At 41.3% G+C, this 24490-nt stretch overlaps 2 protein-coding genes across 3 annotated transcripts; one reads left to right on the top strand and one right to left on the bottom strand.

The window, feature by feature from the left end:
• The first annotated feature begins 561 nt into the window (after positions 1–561).
• On the top strand, positions 562–15890 carry ulk3 (unc-51 like kinase 3). Of its 2 annotated transcripts, none has more exons than XM_062441427.1 (17): positions 562–818; positions 1558–1700; positions 1945–2085; positions 2174–2294; positions 2681–2776; positions 3147–3290; positions 3843–3925; positions 5336–5491; positions 5721–5826; positions 5966–6006; positions 6176–6278; positions 6616–6680; positions 7066–7144; positions 8733–8773; positions 11419–11466; positions 12910–12973; positions 14723–15890. In XM_062441427.1, exons 2-17 carry the CDS (start codon positions 1596–1598, stop codon positions 14737–14739), a joined length of 1410 nt encoding a protein of 469 aa, XP_062297411.1. In that variant the 5' UTR covers positions 562–818; positions 1558–1595; the 3' UTR covers positions 14740–15890. The 2 variants fall into 2 exon arrangements, with proteins under 2 accessions (XP_062297411.1, XP_062297336.1); XM_062441352.1 differs by having other exon boundaries at positions 1472–1700.
• Positions 15891–21251: 5361 nt separating this feature from the next.
• Positions 21252–22172, bottom strand: si:ch1073-459b3.2 (growth arrest-specific protein 1). The gene has a single exon (XM_062418058.1). The coding sequence runs from the start codon at positions 22002–22004 to the stop codon at positions 21252–21254; it is 753 nt and encodes a 250-aa protein (XP_062274042.1). The 5' UTR covers positions 22005–22172.
• Positions 22173–24490: the final 2318 nt, after the last annotated feature.

The following is a 24490-nucleotide window of genomic DNA, read 5'->3' as shown; positions in this document are numbered from 1 at the left end:
CATTATTTTAAAAATCAGACCAGCATAAATGACCAATCATTTTTTGGACAACTGCAAAAATATCTTACATTTGACAACATTATTGTTTCGTCAAAATAATGAATTATTGTCTCGATAAAACTGAACTGAGGTCGACGTCGTTTCCTGCATGTATATTATGATTTATATAATTAATACATCTTTCAAGTGTTTCAGATTCTGCAGACGACACCCCTGCAGTACTACAGCACGGTCACTAGGTGGCAGTAACATGTTTTCTTATACATTTTTTACATCAGCTGGTCACAGCGGTGTTTGACGCCACTTTATTTTCCTAGTATGGCGAAGTCATGACCCGCCCTACCATGCCTCTGATTGGCTGGTACTCGTTGCCTTCATTGGTTGGGTTGGTCAGGTTCAGGCATGTGGAGTGGGAGTGGTTAGGGATTGGGTAAGAATATCAGGGTAAGCCAATCAGAGACAGAGTAGGACAGGTTATGATTTTGCCATCCTAGGAAAACAATATCTCGTGTGTGGGACCTGAAGGGAAGACTGGGAGCAGAAGAGGAAGGATAGGGGCAATAATCACCAGGAAGACACTCTTTACTTTGCTAAGTGACACAGAGTTAGTGGGTTAAACTGAAGAAAAAAATTACATGATGTTACACAGTCTTGTACAGTAGGTGGCGGTATGGACCTTTAAGTTATTTGCGTTTCTTCAGCAATCTGAGAGTAGAAGAAGAACATGATCACCTGCAGTGAGGCGTATACAAGCAATACCAAAGTAACTCTTAAACAATCACGTCATTCATGTGAAGGGTGGATTTGTTAGCCCTCAGGTAAGTCAGCAGTTTTCACATCTCTATTTATTTAATGAACACAGAACAGTCTAACTACTTTAGCTTTATTCCTGGCTAACACAGACAGTCATGTTTACATTGGAGCTAACTCTCTACTTTAACTTACTACAATTCGAGTGGCTATACCCCCTGAAGCTGTGTTCAACCAAATCCAGGTCCATAAACTGGCAGTTTACAGTTCATGTGCTTATTAAGGAAGACAAACACGCTTCAAAACCTTTTCCGAGCCTGTATGAAATGTGGTGTTTATTCAGGGCACACCAAGCGACACAAACAATAAAACATTTTAGACAGCTTGTTGATTTTATTCACCTTTTATTCGAACTTTTTCTCCTCATCAAAAGCTGTCGTTGTAGTAAAATACACCATTAAGATCCTGAAATTTGACAAGGTGTGTAGCTAAGCTTGTGTGTTGTTTATCAGAATGTATAATACAGTAAAACTGTAAGTTACAGACTGACACTCTGGTGTAATTGAAAATAAATGGAAATAACTGGTGTGTTTGTAAATTGGACTGTGTAATAATAGAGGAATGATCTGACAGAAGACCATCTCTTTTAAAGTGTTCCTATGCACGATCATAAATCTTTACTATACCTGCCAGGACCAAAGTTAACATTATTGTTCTGCAGCTGGACCTGACCTCTAACCTCACTGTGGGAAGCTGAAGATATGGCCATTTACTTTAAATGAATTGCATATTGTTAATACATTGCAGCCCAGACCTGCTTGGGAAACGTTGATGCTGTTGTCAGCATGGCTTCGTCCTCCAGCTTTGCCCCCCCAAAACTGGCTGACTTCATCCTCACAGAGCGGCTGGGCAGTGGCACCTACGCTACAGTTTTCAAAGCCTACAGGAAGGTGAGCTTGTGGAGGTGTCAAAACATCAAGGAAGTCAAAAAATACCTACAACATTCATGTTTCTAGTCAGACCAATGAATGTGAAACTTATTAGCCAACAATAATAGTGCTTTCTGCTCTCACAATTTTGTCTGTTGCTTTGCTAGATTGAATATATTTGCAGTAACCATCGACAGCTCATCATGGTTTTCAGTCAAAAGTGAAAGCAAAAGAGAAAGTCAAGTTCTTCACTGTCACGTTACAGGGAGACAGTCGAGAGGTGGTGGCAGTGAAGGTGGTTAACAAGAAGACTCTAAATAAGGCTTCTACAGAGAACCTGCTCACAGAGATTGAAATCCTCAAGACTGTGCGTCACCCTCATATAGTCCAGCTCAAAGACTTTCTGGTAAGCTCATCTATAGCTTTTAAATCAGATGTAGCTTATAAAAGGGATGTGAAGTCATCTTTTCTCCCTTTGTCATCTCCTTCTTCAGTGGGATGCTGAAAACATTTATCTGATCTTGGAATGGTGTTCTGGAGGAGATCTTTCCCGCTTCATCCGCAGTCGCAGGATCTTACCTGAGAGAGTCGCTCACCGTTTCCTGCAGCAGATAAGTGAGTCATTGCCAGACCTGGTTAAAACATGGTTTCAAATATCTTGCTGACTTTCACGTTGATAAGCAGGCCATACTTTTAAAAACAAAACATGGGTTTGACTAGCAGTGACTACCAGTTTTGGTTACATGTCAACAGCTACTTTGTATACTTTTCCATCTTTATTTAGTATTTATTTTGTGAATTGTGACACTTTTTTCAGCTATGTACACCTGTGAATTATTTGGAAAATTGGTACAAACCCACCGTTTGAGGAAATTACAGTCAAGGTAGCTACGTATGTCTGGGAAAAGTGTAGAACATGTATTAGGTTATTATCATGATTATTTGTAATGGTTTTTTTTCTCATTTTGTATGTGTATACTGGTTTGTGTGTGCACAAACAGCCTGCGCCCTCCAGTTTCTTCATGAGCGAAACATTTCACACCTGGACTTGAAACCGCAGAATATCCTGCTCAGCGGTTCTGTCCTCAAACTGGCAGGTAATCTCATGCCCCCTCACACACTCACACCAGCATGTAAGCACGCATTGATTCAGATATGATTGAGATCTTTTTATAACTATGAGTCAGAAACTAGGAGCACTGAGTCACTGTTACACTATTGTGCTGCTATGTCTGCAGGGCAAGAAAGTGAATGTTTTTGTTGCATAGGCCACATTTGCTCATTCATGTTATTTTAACATTATTTTAAAGGGTTCTTAAACTGTATGGAGACAACACCTGCTTGTGCACTCTTCACTAAAAAGAACAGTTAATAGAGCTGAGCAGGGGTTTAGGTTGTTACAGGAGGAATATATTTTCTGGGACTTTTCTGGGATCTATAGTTTACATTTTTTTTATTTCTGGTCAGATTTTGGCTTTGCCCAGTACATGTCACCATGGGATGAGCAGAGCGTCCTGAGAGGCTCTCCTCTCTACATGGCTCCTGAGATGGTCTGCAGGCGGCAGTACGACTCCAGGGTGGATCTCTGGTCAGTAGGAGTCATTCTCTATGGTGAGTACTTGATGTTAATTTTTCTTTTGAATGTGGTATATCGTCAACATGAATTACAGAGTGCTTCAGGTGATCTGATAGGCTGGATCCAAATGTCTGGACTTCCCCTGACTCATGGACCTAACAGGTGTTTTCTCCTGAAATCCACCTGAGAGCTGTCCAAATCCACAGTTTATCAAGTCTGCAAGAGGGTTCGCTTGTGATGCAGACTTCACTTATAAGCTCCTCTAGTTTATGCCAATATGGATATGATCAGTGTTAAATAAATTAATAATAATAATAATGATACTACCAATTATTACAAGAATGATAAAGTAACAAACAATTCATAAACCACAATAGGTCTATTTATTTGTGAAGACACCTGCTTTTGATTTTTGATATGTTAGTTCCTTGCTGTAGTGAGGTTTATCTTGTACAAATGTCAGTAGTGTGAATTTATGTCGCGTCTAATAGCACATCTTAGACTTAGTTTTCATTATTAAGCACTCTGTTATGACTGCAGATGATCCCTTTGTAATAATCTACTCAACATTGTTTGTATGCATACAGAGGCTCTGTTTGGGCGGGCACCGTTCGCATCGAGGTCATACGCTGAATTAGAGGAGAAGATCCGGAGTAGCCAACGTATCGAGGTAAGTGCCGAGCGACAAATGAGCTCCTCATTAGAGAAGGTGCTGGACTGAGACACACAGCTATGACTGCTTGCACTGGTGCTCTAAAACAGAGCTACATTGTGCTACATACTTTGATTGCACACACAAACCAGTATACACATACAAAATGAGAAAAAAAACCATTACAAATAATCATGATAATAACCTAATACATGTTCTACACTTTTCCCAGACATACGTAGCTACCTTGACTGTAATTTCCTCAAACGGTGGGTTTGTACCAATTTTCCAAATAATTCACAGGTGTACATAGCTGAAAAAAGTGTCACAATTCACAAAATAAATACTAAATAAAGATGGAAAAGTATACAAAGTAGCTGTTGACATGTAACCAAAACTGGTAGTCACTGCTAGTCAAACCCATGTTTTGTTTTTAAAAGTATGGCCTGCTTATCAGACTCTGACTGATAAATCGGTCAGCTGACATTATCAGCAGATATTGGCCTATCATAAATGTATTCTTATTGGCGAATATACTGTCCAATATATGCCGACATTATCTCAGTGAAGTTTACTGTTTACTGTTTCATTACACTGTTTGATAACCACATTTGAGGGATTACTGTGTATTATCAGCTGAAATATCAATATCAGATTTATTTTACTGCCTAATATCAGTATTTGCATTGGCAACAAAAATCCAGTATGGGTCGGGCCCTAATTTTGATGCATGCATGTGTTGTGCAGATGACAAGTATCATTTCTAATATGAATAGTGAAAACCTGTAGAAGATTATAATGACTCACGCATTAATTCTCCCAGAAAGTATCAGTACAGCACTGTTATCAAGGTATGAACTGGAGGCTTTTCACACTGTATTTGTGAATGTTAACTATTGAAACACTAGGTGGCATACTTTCCCAATATACCCAGTATACTGTACTCTTTGTCTACTCAAGGACTGTGAATGGGGCTGAAACAAGGCTTGTTAAATAATGATTTATTTGGAAACACAATATGCAAATGTTTTTATAATTGTATGTTTAAATATGTCAAAGAGTTTTTGTCTTCCTTGTTTTTTAATATGTCAGCTGATACAACTGATGTTAGTAATTAAAATAACTGTCCTGATTTGCCTGCTGAATACACAAACCACATTTTTATTACTGTTGTATCCACTAAAGAGACTAACTGTACTTAAAATGATGAAAGGCTTTCAAAACACTTGCATTCTTGTTTCAAAATTAATGGACTGCATTAGCATATGGTCAATTACCCAGGGATTCACGTACAGAGTTTTAAGGTCATCTTTTGATAAAAAGTAGTGATGTGAGACTAGATGGTCTTTGGCAACAATCTGCTGTCCTTTCAACTGGATTGTCCTGTGGATTGAGTGCAACATAATAAGGCCGTGTTTTGTGCATCAGCTCCCTCCAGGGGCCAGGGTATCCAAGGACTGCAGGGACCTTCTGTTGCGGCTGCTGGAGAGAAATCCAGATGCCCGGATCACCTTTGCAGAGTTTTTCACCCACCCCTTTGTGGATATGGAGCACATGCCAAGTGCAGAGAGCCTAGGGAAAGCGGTAAGAGAATAAGAAGAAAGAGAAATATGTTTTGGCATGTGTGTTTCTACTCTAGATGTCCATGAATAATGTTTGATTGACTGAGCATATGTACACATGTGCTTGTCGGTTTGCGTTCATGCCTGCCTCACATGTGCGTTCACATATGACTCTGCATGCATGCAGAAGCAGTGGAGAGTTGCAGTAGGTCAGCATTCAGTGATGCCAGTTCTTGTTTCTTTTTTTGCAGAAAGCGCTGGTCCTGCAGGCTGTTCAGAAGGACCAGAATGGGGAGAGAACCGCTGCCCTGTCTTTTTACTGCAGCGCCCTTGAGCACTTTGTTCCCGCTATTCACTGTAAGAGCAACAACCTCTCATATAGCGTCTGTGCCTTAAGCCCCTCAACAGCGTACTGCATTTGTTCCACCAGGACAAACCGGCAAAGTAAACTCACTTAATGTAAAACCAAAACATGTGTTCTCTCTGCCCACCCCAGACGAGACAGACCGACAACGTAAAGATGCCCTCAGGCAGAAGGTAGGCCTCAAAACACTCCCTTCATTCACACTTGGATTGCTTTCTATTTTCAATTTTTTTTCTTTTTCACTTGGTATGAATTCTCTATTAATACCATATGGTGTGCATGGAGAGCATATGGTGTGGTTGACATGATTAAGTTGAGTCAATCTAAGAGGACTTCCTGCAGGTCAGCCAGTATGTGTCCAGAGCGGAGGAGCTCAAAGCCCTGGTGGCCTCAGACAACAGACTGAGCTTTGAGGAGGCCCGAACCTCCAGGGATATCCTCCGAGGTAAAAAACACAGCTCAGTGTAGAGGTGGGGCCACTGCATGCAGGCATCAGGAGCTGCATGACAGGATATATTCACATTTTGTCCTCAAAAAATAAAAATTCATGCCATAGAGGGTTAATAAAACCCTTTTTTAAAATTCCTTCTCCAGAGGTAAGGGTCGAAATGGCCATGCAATCTTAAAGAAATCAATATATCTGAGGGTCCACAATGCTTGAAATTTAAGATACTGCTAGGGAGATGCCTATTACACAGTTCTGCGTATTTCCATTATTTATTGTGCATTTAAATTGATATAGTAGCACTTAAAGTAGTCTTTTCCCTTTCCTTCTACTACAGAAATGTCTCGGGACCAACCGCGGCTGCTGACTGCTCTGGATATAGCCTCTACCGCCATTGCTAAGGTTAGATTGGGCTACTGGTGGAAGCGAGACACACAAAGTCTGGTTGAAAAAAAAACCCCAAAAAACTAGCAGGATACAAACCCACTCCTCTCACATAGATTACTTTCCAAACCACATCTGTGAAGATCACTGGTGAACCAAAAACATCTACTTTGCGGTTTCGCTCGTCTGACGTCACGTTAGTCATGCAAACTTTCACATATTTGTGGGTCTCTGCTGTTGACAGTCCCAAAAAAAAAAAAATTAAGAGTGAACAAGAAGGAATTAACAAACATTGCAGTGCTAACAGATTTAGTATAATAAATGAGTATAATTATGCTAGTCCCAAAATGGCCTGAGTGTTGCTGTGGTCAGATGTAAAACAATGTGTTGCCTTTCATTATAGGAGGAGAGCGGAGTGGTTGATCATGAGGCTCTGGATGTGTACCAGCAGTGCTTAGGAGAACTCCTGTTGGTGCTTGCAGGTAGACAAGCTCATTTCTTCCCATAAAAATCACTTTATACAATAATCCTGTTTTGTCCTTTGCTCAAGGGTACCTTGGCAGTATAGTTTGTTATTAAGGAAGAAATTCAAACCATATTGTAGTCTCTCATACTTCAGACGGTAGCTGCTGAGTGTGTGTGCACATTTGTTATTAAAGAAACAGAATAAGAGATACTTTGAGGAAACAGATGGGCATGAAGCCACATAACGTGATGTAGAGAGTGCGTACAATGAACTGACTAGGAGAGAAATTTATTTAGAGTTGAGAGCGGAACCAGACACTGAGACATGTGAAGAGATGGCTGGATAGAGAAAATGAAAAAAACCCCAGGAGAGAGAGAGAGAGACAGTAGAGATACAACTTCACTTTAAGAGACTTGACCAGAAAGAGAGAGACAGACTCTTAATATTCAGAGAGCGCCACGGACGGAGATGGATATCAAAGCGCTCTCCCAAAGTCTCAGTGAGATGGAAAATAACTTTGGAGAAAGTGATCTCGAAAAAGAGCGAAAGTCAAACTGACAGAGAGAGGGGACACTTAATAAGCGTCAGACAAACAGACGGAGGAACTACAGAGGAGACTCCAGTAACTCTGTCTGTGGCCTGGTGTTCCATTAGGCCGGGCTCATGAGCTCATCTGGGAGATTGGCCTAATGGAAGAGGTAGGATAGAGTGATCCAGATGTGGCTTTGAGCCGGGATGAGACCCGGTGCCAGCGCCCTGTGTGTGGTATGAGAACCCTGCCATCTGGTTCTCATTCAGACAGCACACTTCATTTCTTTGTGTTATTACACACTGGAAACAAATAAAAAACTATTATCTCTCTAATAGAAGAGAGCTTGAATCATCCAGCCAGGACTATCTGGGGTTCGAGTTTAAAAAATTCCCCCAATACTTTTAAAATAGAGTGCTTTTAGTTTGTGCTGGTTGGTTTTACTCTTTCTTTTCAAAAAATTACAAATTAGCAGAGTTTTTCTCTTCATCAGAGTGAAACCTAAACTTTTTTTTGTAAAGTTTTAACCTGTCGCTGTAGAGATATTTAACAAAAATACTGCTGAGCAATTGAATGGACGTGCAAGTTTTTTATTAGATGTGTTAAGGAGTGTGTTAGGCCCAACCATCATCCTGTCAGTAGATCAGTATTATGTGATATACTGTTCCAACCAATCTCCTGCCATCCCAACCAACCTCCCTCAACAGCGCCTCAGAGCCTCGTTGTGTGGCACAGCAGATACCACCAGGGGGATTGTGGGGAGAAAACATTGGTTCTTTGTTTGGCTAAGAGCTCTTTGTTGCACGGCTTCCCAACATGCCACGCCACCAGAGAGCCCTCCTCCTCCTCCTCTCTCTGCACTCGCTGTCACTCTTCCCCTCCAGGATGACTGACTGTGAAAACACTGGCCCACATTAAAGCAGTCTACACACTAGAAAAATCCCATCTAGTAGTGGACCCCGTGTTGAACAAACAAGGTGATTAGGTAGTGGACTCTCTCTCTCTCTCTTCCCTTCCTCTATTCATTATTCTCTGTATCTTTTTTTCTCTCTCTCTTTCTCTCTATGTGAGCTAGCTGAGCCCCAGGGCCGCAGGAAAGAGCTGCTCCACAGCGAGGTGAGTTAAGGGGGGTGGGGGTGGGAGGCCTTTTGGTTGAATGCTCATGGTAGAACAACTATATATGTCACCTCCATCGAGCCCTCGACTGATCACCTAGCTCTGAGAGAACAAAAGTCGCTCGATCACATGACCCATGAGCCTTCTTCCTATCGTCACATGTGCATGTTTTCTGTGGCGGAACCCAAATAACGTCATCCATCATCTATATTACTTTTTCATACACATAGATCACTGCCCACTTTATAATTGGATACTTAAAGAGGCTGTAATACATGTTTTATATCAACAATGGATCACATGAACATGACTTGTATGTTAAAGGAGGGTCACACGTAGAGCTTTTATGTCTTTTTTGCTCATTGTTTTGGCTCGTTGACCCCCAACTTAACTGCTCTGGCTCTCATCAGTGTAATTTTCAGACGCAGCAGGCAACTTTTACAGCAAAGAAGCTCTGATAAAGCAACTGCACGCTACCTGCCTAGAACTAAACGGACGACAGAAAAAGTCATCGACTAGCTGGCGAAAAACAAAGCATGTGATGGTAGAACATTTAGCAACCAGATATTTCTCTCAGGAGTTCATTTAGACCTAAAAACGGAGCTAAAAGCAGTGTGAATATTGGTCATGCTGTCATCATGGAGCCAGAAACATGACCCCTGCTCTGTGTCTGTTAGATGTGTAAATAGGCAACTGTTTGCAACTTTAATTACCATTGCTATTAACAGTTGTCTTAATTGAATTATAGTTGATATTGAAGTTAACAGACAAATGTATCCTGGAAGAAAAAACTAGTATGTGATGACCACGACGAAAACATTTTTGGTTTTGACAGGAAAATCTTTTTTATTTCTTCTCAAATAAATCTATAAAATAAATGGTTTTCTTGTTTTATGTGCTAATAAGAAGTTTTCTTCAGGCTACATACATCCTTTTGGGCACCGAACCAAACATACTGGAATAAACCCGAAATTTTGATGGTCCAGTAAATTTGCTGGCTGTAACTTTTGAGAATCAAGATCCTAAATACAAGCATTGATACTGTAGTTTGGCAAACACATGCAAAGGCTTTTTGTGCACGTCTGCCATTAATACTCGGAGCGCATTTGTTTTTGTGCATTGTTTAGCCAGCAACCCAGCCAACAACAGACAACAGTATTTCACAACCCAAAGTGGGGGGTGGAAGGGGGTTTGAGTGGGCCGCATAGACCTCCCTATTTGAAGTTTTATGGGTGCTTGTCTTAAGTAAATTCAGATGCGGCTGTAATAATCTAACGCAGCATTAGGGAGGCAGGGGTGGGGGATTAGATGGAAAGCATGTGTGTATGTGAGAACCCAAAAGAGGCAACACATGCCATGACTGGCCTCCATGTGCGTTCATATCTACTGTAGAGTACACATTAGCCTTTCCAAAGCCGTAATTCAATATCCTGGCTTATCATATGTGATCTGTACCGTGTTTGTCCATGTAGCGTCATGGTTGAACATGCGTAAGTCTTGTAGTCCTGTTGCTTGTATTTCAGGGCATGTAGAGTAAAAGTCACGTCAGCAAGTTATCAATATATCTCTGTGCACTGTCCTCACCCATGTAGATTTCTTCCACATTTATTGTACTCCGTGATTAAAGGGGTTGTGATTAAAGCGCTGTGGCTACGTAAGGTTGGGGTCAGGGCGGGATGCTTAAAACCTGTGGTCACAATGATTATTTACCGCAACAGATTGGTGTTTTTAAGGGACATTATGGAAGCCATCAGTTTAGGTCGGCTCATTATGACCCCACAGATGTTGCTGCTGTAATGCCCTCACTTTATACTGCGATATAGAAAGTAACACAATCAGGTATGAGCCAAGAACCTTGATGATCCTTAGAGGACTGATTACCACATTAAAGAGCACCCTCAAGCATATGATGACAGCAGTTACTACTTGCACATGTCTACCATATGAAATGTTTTCTTAAAAGTCCTTAAAGGGCTCCTCTTAGTATTTCACTTCCATAAAGTTGGAGGACTTTTATACGTGCACGTCTTTCAAACTTGACATCCCCCAGTTTGAAATAGAGGGTTATAAATTTGTACTCTCCAAATCCTAGCTGTCACTTGAATCATTTTCTCAGTCTTGACAAAGCTCCCTCCAGAGCCACAGAATATATTATACAGCTGTTTTTACAGGCTGAACAGCACTAACCACGACTAGAAAACTGATGTTTATGTGTAAAGTTGGCGGAGTGCCCCTTTAAATGAAAACAACTAGTGTATATTTACAGTAAACATACGTAGCCCAGAAAATGCATCTGGTATTTAACAGTTAAGTAAATATAATGATGGTATATCAGAGATTCTGAATGTTTTTAGAAATCAGATTTTTGCATTTTGTATGAATTTTCTTTTTTTAAAGAATATTCACCCTTTCACATGTCTAGTTTTGTGTAACATTAAAGCTTAATATAATCATCTCATTATATTCACAATGCATGGGAGGCCTAATAATCTCAAATCAGTTCAAGAACCTTTAATATCACTTCTGTTGTCAAAGCATGAGGAGAAAACACATTGTTAATACATATGAAAACAGGGGCAAACGCATGAATTGGAAGTGTGAATTGTAATCAGTCCGGTTCATAAGAATTTTGTTTCTATTACCAGATTAAAAGCCTCATGACCAGGGCTGAGTACCTCAAAAAGCACATCAAGGTAAGCATTCTTTTCAAGTATTCAGCTGAAGAATACACCACTGCACGAGTCAATCTGCCACTCAGTACACAGAATATATTGTGTTTCAAAAGCTTATAAATATGTGCTCTTGAGTTTGTCACACCAGAAGAATGTGCACTGAACCACCCAGACAAATTGAAAAGATTATTAAAAAATTGCCAAGTGTTTAAAATATGGTTTCAAAGTCATGCCGAAGTCCCCTTTATAAAAAAACACAATTTAAATAAAATAAGACTTGTGTAGGTGTTGGATAAGCAACATGGATGATTTAAAAAAAAAAAAAAGAAAGAAAAGAAAGTAACATTAGGAGCAACTGTTTAATTTGGCACCTATTTTGTAGGTAAATGTGGACTTACTTCAGTAAAAATGTAACTTAAACAACTAGTTAACATGCTAAATTGTCTCTTTTTTTAATGGAGTTTGGTGTTAACGTTGCTCACTTCTCTGCTGAAGAGTCCTCAGCTTCATTATAGCCATCGCCTTTTGGTGAAATGCTCTCCCTCTGCCTGGAGACTTCCTACCCAAACAGCTGGTGCTGATTCTGAAGTCAGAGACAGTGGTCGGTGCCACTTGAACAACGACCATACCTAACAACAGTTGCTTCAGCTGTGATTGAAATAACTCCTTGAGCGCTTTCATTGAGTGAAAATGGCCCCATTCACCAGTAACAGTGGTTTACTGTGAATCCCAGTTGTCTAGTTCATAAAACTACCCTGGTTAGAAAACTATAGGCTGCAGTTAGAGGGCCCCATGTGTACTCATAGAAGTCATAATGGATTACAAGATCTGGATACCAGACCCAATTCAGTCCAATAAGAATTGCTCGCCTGGTGCATGAGCCAAAAAAGTTTCTAGCTTCCTGCCCGCAAGTTCCCGCTCGGTTGGTCGACTTTTTTTAAGGATTTTTAAATCGCTTTCTTAAGCTTGAGGAAAGTTTTACAAACAAAAATCCTCCATGGATCATAATTTCATAAAAGAAAAAGTCATAACTGACATCGTGCTTTTTGAGGTGTCCTGTCAACAGTCTTGTTATGGTGGTTTTTGGGGAAAATGCTTTGTGGGCTGCAAGCGGCCATGAAGCACAATTGGAAGCGAAGCAGAGCGTCGGCATCATATCCAGTTCTTATTATACATCCATGATAGAACTGGAGTTATATTTAGGTAACTACTATTTTTTAAACATTCTTAGGGGAGGGGTCATGCTAAGTATGGCTCCAGTACTTCATGATTTCAGGCCCTGAACACAAACATTACAACGTTATAGTTCATTACTTTCTAACAGATATAATGATATAATGATAAAGGTAGTTACATCATCTCAAAACCTTTCAGTCCATCTGTATCTATATTTATCTGTATATGTTTTTTGTTGTTGTTTGCTTATTGGTTTTGGATACTTACTGCTGTGTGTTTATTTTTCAGATGCAGGAGACTCAGAGGGATGTATCTCTGGATCGAGAACCTCTTGGAGACTCCGTGAGAAGCTGTGAGTTTCTTTCCTGTGTTGTATAAACTGTTTCTCCGGTCATGACACTGTGCTTTGTAGAAGCTTGCAGCCACGCTGATAAGTGACTATATAGAGGCTTTGTGTGGGGAGGTGGGGACGGTTAGTTGTAATGAAATGTCTTCTCAGTGAAGGTTTTTTTCCACTAGTAAAATATGAGCCATTCTCTTGCTGTGCTGGCCACCCCGCAGGACTGTCTGGCTCTTTGATTTCATTTCAGTGCAGCCCTGGGCCGCTCTGTCCTCTGCCCTCTTGTAAAGCCTTCCTTGTGAAAGAGATGCTTGGTGCTAGCAAAAAGCAACTCTCCTAACACAGAGACATGTCAACTGGCCATTTATATATTCTAAGAGTCAGTTTACATTGACTATATAAATCTAAACAATGTGACATTTACATAAAAAGCAGTATTGTAGTATTATTTAATGTATTGGAACTTTTCTAGCTATAAACTAAACCATATAAAAAGCAGTTTTATTAATATAAACTACATTTTAATATACTTAAACTTCCCTAGTTCCAACCTATATACACATACTGTAATTCCTGGCATTTTCTGGTCTCTACTCCTAGATGGATAGTGGATACCTAAAGCCTAGACAATATCCTGTTCTCAGCAAGAAATTCCTGGGGAATTATGGATTAAAAAATGAGGATGGGGGAAGTGCACCATCGACTCTAGAGGCTGCTTGAGTTTCATGAGGAACGTGGTTTCTTTTTCTGCTGCTGTTATTTTAATATAACCACACCATGGTCAGCCATACCAGCTGGCTCTGATCCAACAGCAGCTGTACAAGAGAGGGTCGCAGCAACGCCCACGTCCGTCTGGTGACTGTACACGACATCTAGACAAGTGACAAAGTTTGTCTAAGAATTATTACACTTTAACCGTGAGACTATTTACATTTTAGGCATTCCGCTGCAGGCAGTGGTTCAGTGTCCGGCTCATAAAATACCCCCCCCCCCAGCACTGACCCATCACAGTCTTAAATTGACACCACCTGCATCATCAGCATGACAGGCCTGAATGTAAGAGGGCGCAAGTGCTCAAATTTCAAGGCAGCAGTATTTCGTGTGACGGTCAAAGTACTGCAAGTTTCAGTTTATGTGCCAAGAAAATTAATTGCCAACTATATTGATAATCAATTAATAATTTTGAGTCATTTTATAAAGAAAAAATGTCAAAATAGTGGACTGTTGCAAGGGACAATAAGATCATTTTTCATCATTTACAGACATTTTATAAACCAAATGACTGATCAGTTAACAGAGAAAATAATCAACAGTTGAAGCCCTAACATAGAAAGGATGAAGGTGTAGTGGTAGTTTACAGTGGTTTTCTTACCCTTATTATTGTAATATCTCATAGTGAACAAAGGGGGGAGTCCATGTATACTGCATGCTGTTGGATAAGACTCAGCAGGATGCCAATAAATAAAGATTTATCATTTTGGAAGGTAGAGAAGGAGACAAGAGAGGAAGTTGTACATCAAAATAAGGAAGATTTACGATTTTATATGAATTCCTCTGATATGTATGCTCATATATTCACATCACTTAAAGATTCAGTCCTCTTTTGGTTTTAAAACGTATCATTGGAAAAGTCACATGAACAAAAAAAAAGTAAATTCCAACACAGTGTAATACTGTGTTTGCTTACTGAACTCAACTTTTAATATTGAATTTATTATATACACCACAGCTAACCCACATCAATCATTTCTGTCTTCTCAGCCTGCTGTTTGCAGTAAGCTCGACGGGTACCATGGCTACCAGCTAGGGCGCCCCACAGAGCATGTCTGTTTGTACACAGAGCCAAACCTCCACCTGACCAGGTTTCTGCCCGGGCCAAATCAAACCTGCATCACACCTCACCCTAACCAACTACACACACTGTCCGGGTGGGAAACTACAGTCGCCTGCCAAATGTAGCCAATGTTTTGGTTGTAGCTGGAAAGTTTTTTTTCTATCAGTTGATTTGGCAGGTAGACAATTTGTGTTTATTAGGATTGAGGGGGAAAAATATTGGAAAATACTGAAAGTTGCTCTTGAAAATTTTGGATTTGCACACCAGCGAATGTGAAAGTGAGTTCCCTGCTCTTTACACTGTGTTGTTGCACTGCTTAGCATCAAATCCCTCCTCCTGACACGCCATTCATATGTAAATGCTGGACAGCTTGTATGACAATACCACACTGTCATGGTAAACGAGTTAAAGCGAGACTTTTACATTTTGTTTTCAGCCCACGACATTCAGCAAGTATTTGCAGCACACCCAAAAACTGTGAAAACATGAAAATAAACTAAAATTGGACCTGTGACGTGAATATGTGTCCCAACAGTTTTCAACTGTAGTATTAAATGTATTATATTGAGGCTTCTGCAAACATGCAGATACTCCCTCAACCCTCCTTCCCCACTGCCTTTACTGTGGGTCAACCACAGGCTCACCATGCTCTCTCCACTGATGGAGCCCTCTCCACCACTATGAGGGGAAAACTGGAGAGGTGCGGCCTCTGCCTTATTTACACTAGACTTGCATTTTCTTAGGTTTGGCACTGGCTGAGTATTTGAGGGATATAGTGAGTTGTAGCACTCAAGCAAAGCCTTCATAACTAGGCCTCTGTGAAACGGTAAAAAGCTTAACAGCCAGTGGCAGGCTGATAATCCTCGCTGTTGTAGGTCTTCACGGACTGTTTTGATTTCAAACAGGTAAAGTGCTTGAATATTCCAAGAGCTTTAACTTTAAGGCAACTGGAGAAAATACCTGCAATAGGAGTCAAGGGAGAAAAGTATAAATATGTCTGCTGGCAAGAGTTCCACACTGCTGTGTTGTTTTATTTTTTTTTGGAATGTTTATACAGCTGTGATTTTATAATGTACTGTATTTATTGAATGAAAAACTCGGTAAAAAATAAAATCTCTGAAGTCACTCTAGTCTGTAACTTCTTCAGACATTTTGTCAACAGCACGAGGCGAGCGCTCGTCTTTGTCCGGAACCGAAGGAAAGATTTATGTGCCGTCGTGGGAGCTACGCTGCTGGTCGCTGGCCATCGTCATCATCTGGAAGGCCGCCCTGCAGAAACAGCTGGCTCATATCCACAAGGGGAGGAGAGAGAGGAAGGCAGGCAGGGAAAGTAAGGACATTTGATAATTATATGATTCATATGGAAGTCTGGGAAACTTAAGAAACTGAATTTGAAAATCTCCAGATCTCAAAATCTATGGGAATGACACAAAGCATATTATCTTATTCCCTTGTGTTGCCCACAGCTCCTCAGCCATGCATGATAGACCCAGCGCCTCTCAAAGTACTGTGGTAGTTGAGCGTCTTCCTACTGCCTTTATTATAATTAGCCAGAACACTCATTGAAGGTTTTTCTGGACAAGAGAAAAGTAACCTGGAGTGGAGCTCTGCATCAGCACCACAATCACTGAAAAAAAAGATTAAATATAATGTCAACCAATTAGATTTAAAGGGGCACTCCACTGATTTTAGACACAAAGAAAGGTTTACTAACAATGATAAGTTGAACTCAGCCTTATGGTTTAACCCTGATGATGTCATAGTGATGTCATCAGGATTATCTACACTGCTTGGAGACAAAACAAAGCAAGTTTAACCGTCCGGGAGGGTCTATTGGGAGATGCTTTCAGTTGTATTATAGGAAATGTTCTTTATACAGACCAGGGATTTAGGTGTCTTCTGCTTTTATTTCTACCATTTTTTTCCTGAATTGCAATGCCAAATCACCGGAAGACCCCTTTTAAAATACTAACTTAAAAAAAGAGGATAAAATTCTGGAAAAATCATCAGTGACTTAGGGAAAAACACGTCACCTTCTCCTAAAAGCAGTGAAACACAAAGTGGGGCTCTAGCTGTTTTAAGTTTAACCAGCGGTTTTTAAAATCTAACCAGGATTCAGTGATGTTTGTTTTCTGCTTTACCATCTGGTTAATCACATTCACCTGGCATGCCAGGTGCAAATGACTCCCAGACGGTTAGAAGAGAGAAGCAGCATGGCTCTTAGTCCTGGAGCAACAGGATGGAGAACCACTGGGTGCTGTGGGGAAGAGAGGGGGCAGGGGAGAAGGGGAGGAGGGGGTTTCTAATTGCCTAACAGTGCCCATGGTGTTGGCTCAGCTTCATCGCTTTAATCATGACATGAACATGTTGCTGCCAGGAAAACTTTGGATACAATTTTTGACCCCCGCGCTTATTCTGTTGCTTGTTTCTGGGAGAAACGCCAATTTATATTGCTCCCAAAAAGTGCATTGAATATCCTGACAGTAATGCAACCCGAAAAAGGGGGGAATCTAAAATGGAAACCTCAACCCACCGCCCCATCCTCCCAGACGCTCCCCAGTCTCCTCTCACTAACCACGACCTACGGCATTGTGGCTTTAATTGGCCTCCATTTCCCTGCAGCTCCAACAACACCACTTATTGCCCTTTCCCCTTTCAGTTTTCCCACCTCTCTCTCTCTCTCTCTGTCTCTGTTGATACTGTTAACGGGACAGCAGTCGAGTCATATTGGCATCATCGTCACATTTAAAGAGAGGTCTCTATGTTCTACACCTGAAGCTAGCGGGTACTCTTGACTCCAGCAACCCCTGCACTGAAAAACAGAGAGCAGGTCAGCCGTTCACTGTGACTCGATGGCTATCATGAATGGAACATTGTACCTATGAGAGACAAGAGCCTCCTAAATCCCAGGGTCACTCCCACTTTGGAGCGCTGAAGAGAGAGTGGGGGTCAGTTGGGGGGGGAGGGGGTCTGTTTCAGAGAAATGTTGAATAAAGATAATTTAGAAAATGGGCTCCAGCACAGTGCTGCCTCTGTAACCCCCTTGTTTCCCCCCCGCACACAGACACTCTACTCCCCCACTTACCCAAAGGCTGCTCTGCTCATGTTTGTTTTGATATTGCTCCCAGAATCGGGGTGGGGTGGTGGTGGTGGTGGTGGTGTTGGGGGGGTATGGTTTGAAGGGGGCGGGGTGGTTGTGTTGGGGGACTTTAAGATACATGGCAATCGTTAAGGCAAAATTGGACCTGAGGCAATGTAACTAAACTAGATGGAGTCATTCTATACTGTAGCCGGAGGCCACTTTGTTTCTGTATCTCTCTGCTTTTTTACGACGCAGCAGATAGTTGGAAGTGCTCGAGAATTCCTGTGGTCGATGAAGAATCAGTAGAAGCTGTGCAGCAGTTCTCTCCAGGCTTGGGGATGTTGTTGAAATGTGCCACCTGTAATGCAAGTAACAAACTTCCTAATTACTCATCATCACATGTAGGTGTTTTCTCACGCAAGGCTGTGACGTCCAGATGTATTTATGTGAAGAAACATGTCTTTTTTAATAAGAGAAAAGTGCAAATGTAAAAAAAAATATGTCTGATCTTATCATTCATTATCCTACTGTTGAATAATTAAGTATCCAAAGAGACAGAAAGGCTTCTCTTCAACACTCTCCACTTTAGTACCTTTTTGAAAGTGACTCAGTTCCATTTGGAAAACTGGTGTACACCTCACGCCTACCACTAACATTAAGTGACTCTTTTACAGTTTGTTAATGACTTGTAAATACCTTAGTAAGTGTGGAACAAGCCCCAAATGGTTGCCGGTGCCTCATCAGACTTTTGGTCATTAGCAAAGATTGTTGAATATACTGAAAAGAAGAAGTAGAGCTCCTTCTGATAGCAGCTTAAATGTCACAGTGGTTTAATTACAACTCGAGTCTAAAATGTAAACAGAATCCTAATTTGTCTGTATACTCTAACGAGGATGTATTGTGCAATGACTAGACACTTAAAATTCCTCACCAGGTTTCACTTACACTGACCTAATCCCTTAAATATTAGACAGTGGAGGAGGGCCACATGCACCACTTACTGTGTGGAGCCACTTTGCCGACTTCAGAAGGATATTTTTAAACAATAAGCTCAAATTTTTGGCATTTAAATACCATGTATAGAAACCTAAGATGTACTGCCATGGAAAAATCTAATCAGAGAAACATGAAAACCTGTCTTTAGAAAGTTAAAAGTTAACCCAAGCAGCACTGAAGCATATACCTCTTTCAATATCATATCAACAAACATATTCACAGGGTTGTGAAAGTTCCCCTGAACCAATAACTATCTGTTTATGTAAGAACATCACAATCTAATTAACAAAAAATGTAGGACTGAATCAGGCTTTGAGGACTAGTCACAGACATTCTTGATCATATTGGTTATTTTCTTGATCTCTGTGGACAAATCAAATCATTACACAACATGAGCTCATGAACATTTTATTAAAAAACTCAGCCTCCCACATGGAAGACGCTGCACTGAAGTGTTTACTGCTATATTCCCACAAGATGAGATGAAACACTGAAAACTGTAAATCATGTCAGGAGGATTCATGGACAGAATCTTGAGCTACGTTTGTGTGTATAACACTGTATTTAATGCATTTCATCAACCGTGTCCAGACGCTGGCTTGTTTTACTGCATATAATTGAAAATATATACACATTCTTCATATTCTAGCTTCATAATTTAACATTTATCAACATTTTTCTCCAAGAATTCATAACAAAACAAAACAAAAAAAGATTAGTTGTGGCACAATTTCAAGTGGCGAAGACATACATTGGCAGCTTCATTGCAAGTGACTGAAAACTAACAAAAACATTGTTTTTTACTTTCCCTTTTAAGTAAACAGCTTAATGTGAGACAGCAAGAAGTGAGACTGAAAGACTGCTGGTTCAGATCTCTGGACTTCTGGTGTGGACCTTCAAAACAGGAAACATTAGCCCTGTTAGCTGCTTCATACAGAGCATCTCATGTAAATGCGTGCACATACAAACATCACAGTACTAATTGTTACATTGTTCAAAGTATGTTTTCTGAGGAAATTAACTGTAATATGAATTTGTGAAGCAATTCAATCTCTTGTTAAAATAGTTTGAGCTTTATCCGTAGTTGTGCATTTTATTCATAAAGCACTTAGTGACAATCCTGTACGTTAAAAGTACTCTACATGTATCCTACTACACCTCTGGTTTAGTTGGCAACGCTCTCACTCTCCTTCAACAAACACTGTGTAAGACAGAGTGATTAACATAAATTCAGCCTGTGTTTGACTCCTCTAATGAGTGAATATCTCGCTGCTGTTACTGATTATTGTGTTGTTGCTGCAGTGTTCCAGTATCTATTTGAGGAGCTCCTGCTTACTTATTGCAACTTCTGTTTGAATCACACAGTTTGTTTAATTGTAGGTAGCTTAAGATATTAGAATCTTGTTACATAACAAAGCAGAGCAGTGTCAGACCAGGTAGACTGATGTCGTAAGCGGCGGTGCGGACAGGTATGATATGTTGACCTGTTCACAACGGCACCAGACAGGTTTTCCTGGCTTGACGCTTCAGTGTGAAAGCAGTAATAAAGACAGGGGTCTTTTAAAGGCGTGAAAGGGGGCCGGCAGCAGAGAGGAAGAGGGGAAAGGGAGGGGTGGTCTCAGGAAAAGTTCAATAAAACAATCTCATGTGGGGGGAGGGGCCCCAGACAGAGTACTGGAGAGGCGCTTCAGTTAATTTAAGTACTTGATCCCACACCCTTGCCTGTCCTCTGACAGTTCCCACAAATATTTGAAGTGTGGTTGCTTTAACAATGCAGAGGCCCCTGAAATGGAGAGCAGAGCAAACAGAGACTGGATGGGTCCAATGTTTGTCCAAGGTCTTAATAAAGCCACACTCCAAGTACCATTGAAACCAAACCAAACAAACAGGAGCTGTTTAAAGGCACACAGAATGTCAGTGCCCTGCAACAAATTTGCCCTGAAAAAGAGTCAGATTTGGTTCACCTCCTCTCATCATTTAGAGGTACTTTTGCTATTATTGGCAACAGGCGTTCCCTAAATTTAGCAGTGCTGTAAGGCCATCTATGTGAAGCTTTAAATCCCAAATCAAGACGTTTTTTCCTGAGTGAGATGTGCATCGAAAAGAATTCCTATGCAAATTGTATGGTTGTGGAAAGCCTACACAAATCACTACTGTGCTGTCACCCTGCAACTAAAATGGGCTCGCAGGGAGGCCCAGCGGTGAAAAAATAACTTTCCTTATCCAGCAGACCTGGGTTCAAGTCCCCTGCCAGCAAGCATCTGCCCTGCTGAAGTGTCCTTGAGCAAGTCACTTAAACGCCTACCGAATCCAAGGTTGATCTTGCAGTCTTGAACAGGGGCGAATTGCCACTAATAAATCCAACAAATGCCATCATCTCAGTACAATATCAATCCCAGAGGAAGCATCAGGAGCACCATGAAGTTGGGAAGCTTGTGGGCAGCAGAGGAATGTTCAGTGTATACCTCCTCTCTGTCGTTTCTAGGGTCATAGTCCTCATCCTCATAGATGTCATCAGTATCTGGCTGGTCTGAAATAACACTGTGGTCTCCTATGGAGCAAAGTTTGCTCATGTTCTCCTTGACCACTTCACAGAAAGGCCTCTCTACCCCATCGCAAACACAGCGGTTGAGCAGCATGCCATTTGGGATGAACAGCATCTGCTGAATGGTGGCTTTACACTTGGAGGAGCATTTCCTACCATTGAACAGCTGTCCGCAGTATGACAAGTAGGCCGTGAGGGAGGTGTGGCAGTTGCTGTCTTCCTCGCAGCGCTGCCTGGCCTCCATGCAGCCTATCCCCCCGGCATCGCTCGGGTGTCTCCTGGGGAGGCACGGCTCTATGGCTCGCTTGGCGCTGAGGCAACCCAAGTCCTGTGCGCAGTCGCAGGTCTCCAAGTCAGGACCGCTGCGGGTGTGATTGAGCCTTATCAGCGCGTTGATACAGTGGCTCGGACATTGCCGCCTCGTTCCTCTGATGTTACCTTCACAAGCTGCTAAATATTGGTTGTATGCAAGATCGCACTCGGGCTCGTCGTGGCACCGAAGGAGCGCCTGCCAGCAGATTAGCTGGGCATCTAAGGCCACCAGCACCCACGGGAGAAGTGCCAGGGCGCTGCACCAACATTTCATGCTTGGATGGAGTTCTAGTCCGAGGACGTGCACTTTCTCCACCAGCACATTAGGATCAGGACAATTTAGCTACACATTGAATCTTACAAACTGAATTTAACATAAATATTCCATACATGAAAACCGTTGTTATCAACGCAGTCGGGGGAAGAAGAAAAAAAAACACTTGATCCTTGATAAATTATCCACAAACTTGCACGTTGGTTGAGTTTGCCTCTTCTTGGTGAGCTGTGCAAAAGTAGAAGTCAGGATCTGACTCAGGGAAATCACCACGCGTGGTTGCAAAAAAGAGAAACAGCGCAGAAATAGTCATTCCGAGTACCATGTCCGTTCAAAAGTGGGAAACCATGCTCCAAACAGCAGCCTGTGCCAGCTCCATGCCACCGGTGCAGATCCGGAGTGGACACTGAAACGCGCCGCGGGGCTCTCCAAAGTGAAGGCACACTCTAAACCACAGTTATTGTCCGCAACTCACTTTGTACACTTGAACTCATCTTTCTTTCCATTGTTTGTTTCGACTTCTCTTCCCAGCTCCACCACTTTTATCATCCTTCCGCGCATTCCGATGTTTTTTTTGTTTGTTTTTTTTCTTTTTTAAGATGAGTTGGAAGAAGTTTCTATCTGTCGCAGTTAGTCCCGCTTTGTGCGTCTTTGTCCCTCTTCTTGCTGTTACGCTTCACGGTCCGCCGAGCATTTCCCCACAACACCCCTCCTTCTGCTGAAAAAAGAAAGAAAAGTTTTCCTTCCCCCCTCTCTCTCTCTCTCCCTCTCTCCCTCTCTCTCTCTCATTTACAATCCTGGCCACCGATTGGTCGTCATTGAGGAGTCAGCCGTGGGACCCATTTCCAGGCCTACAGCAGCACAACTCTGCGCACAAATCCTCTCACTAACATGACGATATAGGCTGGATGAAAATGTTTATAATTTTCCTTGCATGAAACACAGGATCTGTGTGGTCCCCTCTTCACTTACTGCAAAACACAAGTGAAGGGGGAAGGCGTGAGAGGGGGGGTTTGCAAAACGCATTCCTTTGCAAGGAGCTCACATCTGCAACTTCACTGCTCCAACTTTCAGCGCGGAAAAACAAATCTGTTCCTTTTTGGCCACATACAGAGCAGGGGAAACCTCTATGATAACTGCCTTATCGTTGAGGGTTTTCTCTTAAAGGTTCTCGCTAATTGTCGCTCTTTCCTCCCTCTCCCGCTCCTGCCTCCCATTCTACACAGCTTTAAGCCCCGATTGATAGAGGAGAATGGGAGAGAATAGTATTTTCTGGCCCGTTTCACCCCAATTGTGTCAGATTGGCCATGCAGTGGCCCAGTGTCTTTCCAGGCTGAAGATTGTTCACGCACTGCGGCCTATCAATAGAGAGGGGTTTCAGCATCAATATATTTTACAGCTATCCCCTTTCAAACCACACTTGAAAACTACCAATAGCTCAGGCTTTCCTGCCATTGAAATGGTAACTAACTTGATTTTTTTCCCCCTTTTTTTGCAAAGCAGTTTCAGGTCTGCCCCTGGAAGACTGTGCCAGTTTTGCACAAGCTTCACCAAACCAGATGGATGCCCGACTTGATATTTATTCAAGACTATGACAGATAACAGCTTGTAAAAACTGCAATTCACTATCTAAAACATGCACAAATAAAATGCTTATACAGTATATGCAGCCTAAGCCTTGTGTTCTGTACTGTATATACAGCAGATGAACAGAATAACACCAGACTATTTAATACTACATACTACAACTATAATACTGGAATATATAATACAGCTCAATACAACACTACAAAATGACCACACAATTGAATAAGGTCTCACCTTTGACAGCATCAGAAGTGCAGCGTTATCTTTTGGTCCATATTCTGTGTTTCAACTTAATATGAGGGTATATCTTTTAATACTAACTGGCCACAACATCCAATCACTCACCTGTCAATCATAATCAATCAGCCTCTGTGTGCAGCCTCCCTCTTCATGTTTCTGTAGCTGTGAGAGCATTTTTGTCGCCACCTAGTGTTCAAGATGCTGCAGATTAAAAGTGAAAACTGATAAATGAACATATACAGTTTTTTAAACAGCTCTGTGGAAGAATGACACGAAACAGAAACAAAGTACATTATCCTAAAAATCTGTTTATTGCAGTTTAAACTCAAAAAAATCACTGAAATACTTTTCAGAGAGACAGAACAGTAGCGATACACTGTGAAACAAAGAAACAGCCAGAGAACGAGAAGAAAATGTGTGTCATGGCAGCCATTTCCTGAAATGATGACAACACAGAAATTATACTTGTATATTATAATTATTTTCATTATTATTATTATTGTTATTGAGTTATTATTTAAAATCACACACTCGTACAAAGCATATGCTTTATGGCTTCAGTTCCATCCATTAATGTTTCATGATCAAACATGACAGCTCTCTTACAAAAGGACTTATTGCAACTTTTCCTCTGCTTTATATTATAATGACATGAATAT

The sequence above is a fragment of the Scomber scombrus genome, chromosome 1 (genome assembly GCF_963691925.1).
Source record: "Scomber scombrus chromosome 1, fScoSco1.1, whole genome shotgun sequence".
NCBI lineage: Eukaryota > Metazoa > Chordata > Actinopteri > Scombriformes > Scombridae > Scomber > Scomber scombrus.
Note: the sequence above shows the minus strand (reverse complement) of the source record. Positions and strands in the feature narration are given on the sequence as shown.

Excerpts from the sequence above, each read along its gene's own strand:
- ulk3 (XM_062441427.1), top strand. The coding sequence starts at position 1,596 with ATGGCTTCGTCCTCCAGCTTTGCCCCCCCAAAACTGGCTGACTTCATC. Across the intron at positions 2,777-3,146 it reads TTCTGTCCTCAAACTGGCAG|ATTTTGGCTTTGCCCAGTAC; the intron begins GTAATCTCATGC and ends ATTTCTGGTCAG. Across the intron at positions 6,007-6,175 it reads AAGATGCCCTCAGGCAGAAG|GTCAGCCAGTATGTGTCCAG; the intron begins GTAGGCCTCAAA and ends GACTTCCTGCAG.
- si:ch1073-459b3.2 (XM_062418058.1), bottom strand. The coding sequence starts at position 22,004 with ATGAAATGTTGGTGCAGCGCCCTGGCACTTCTCCCGTGGGTGCTGGTG.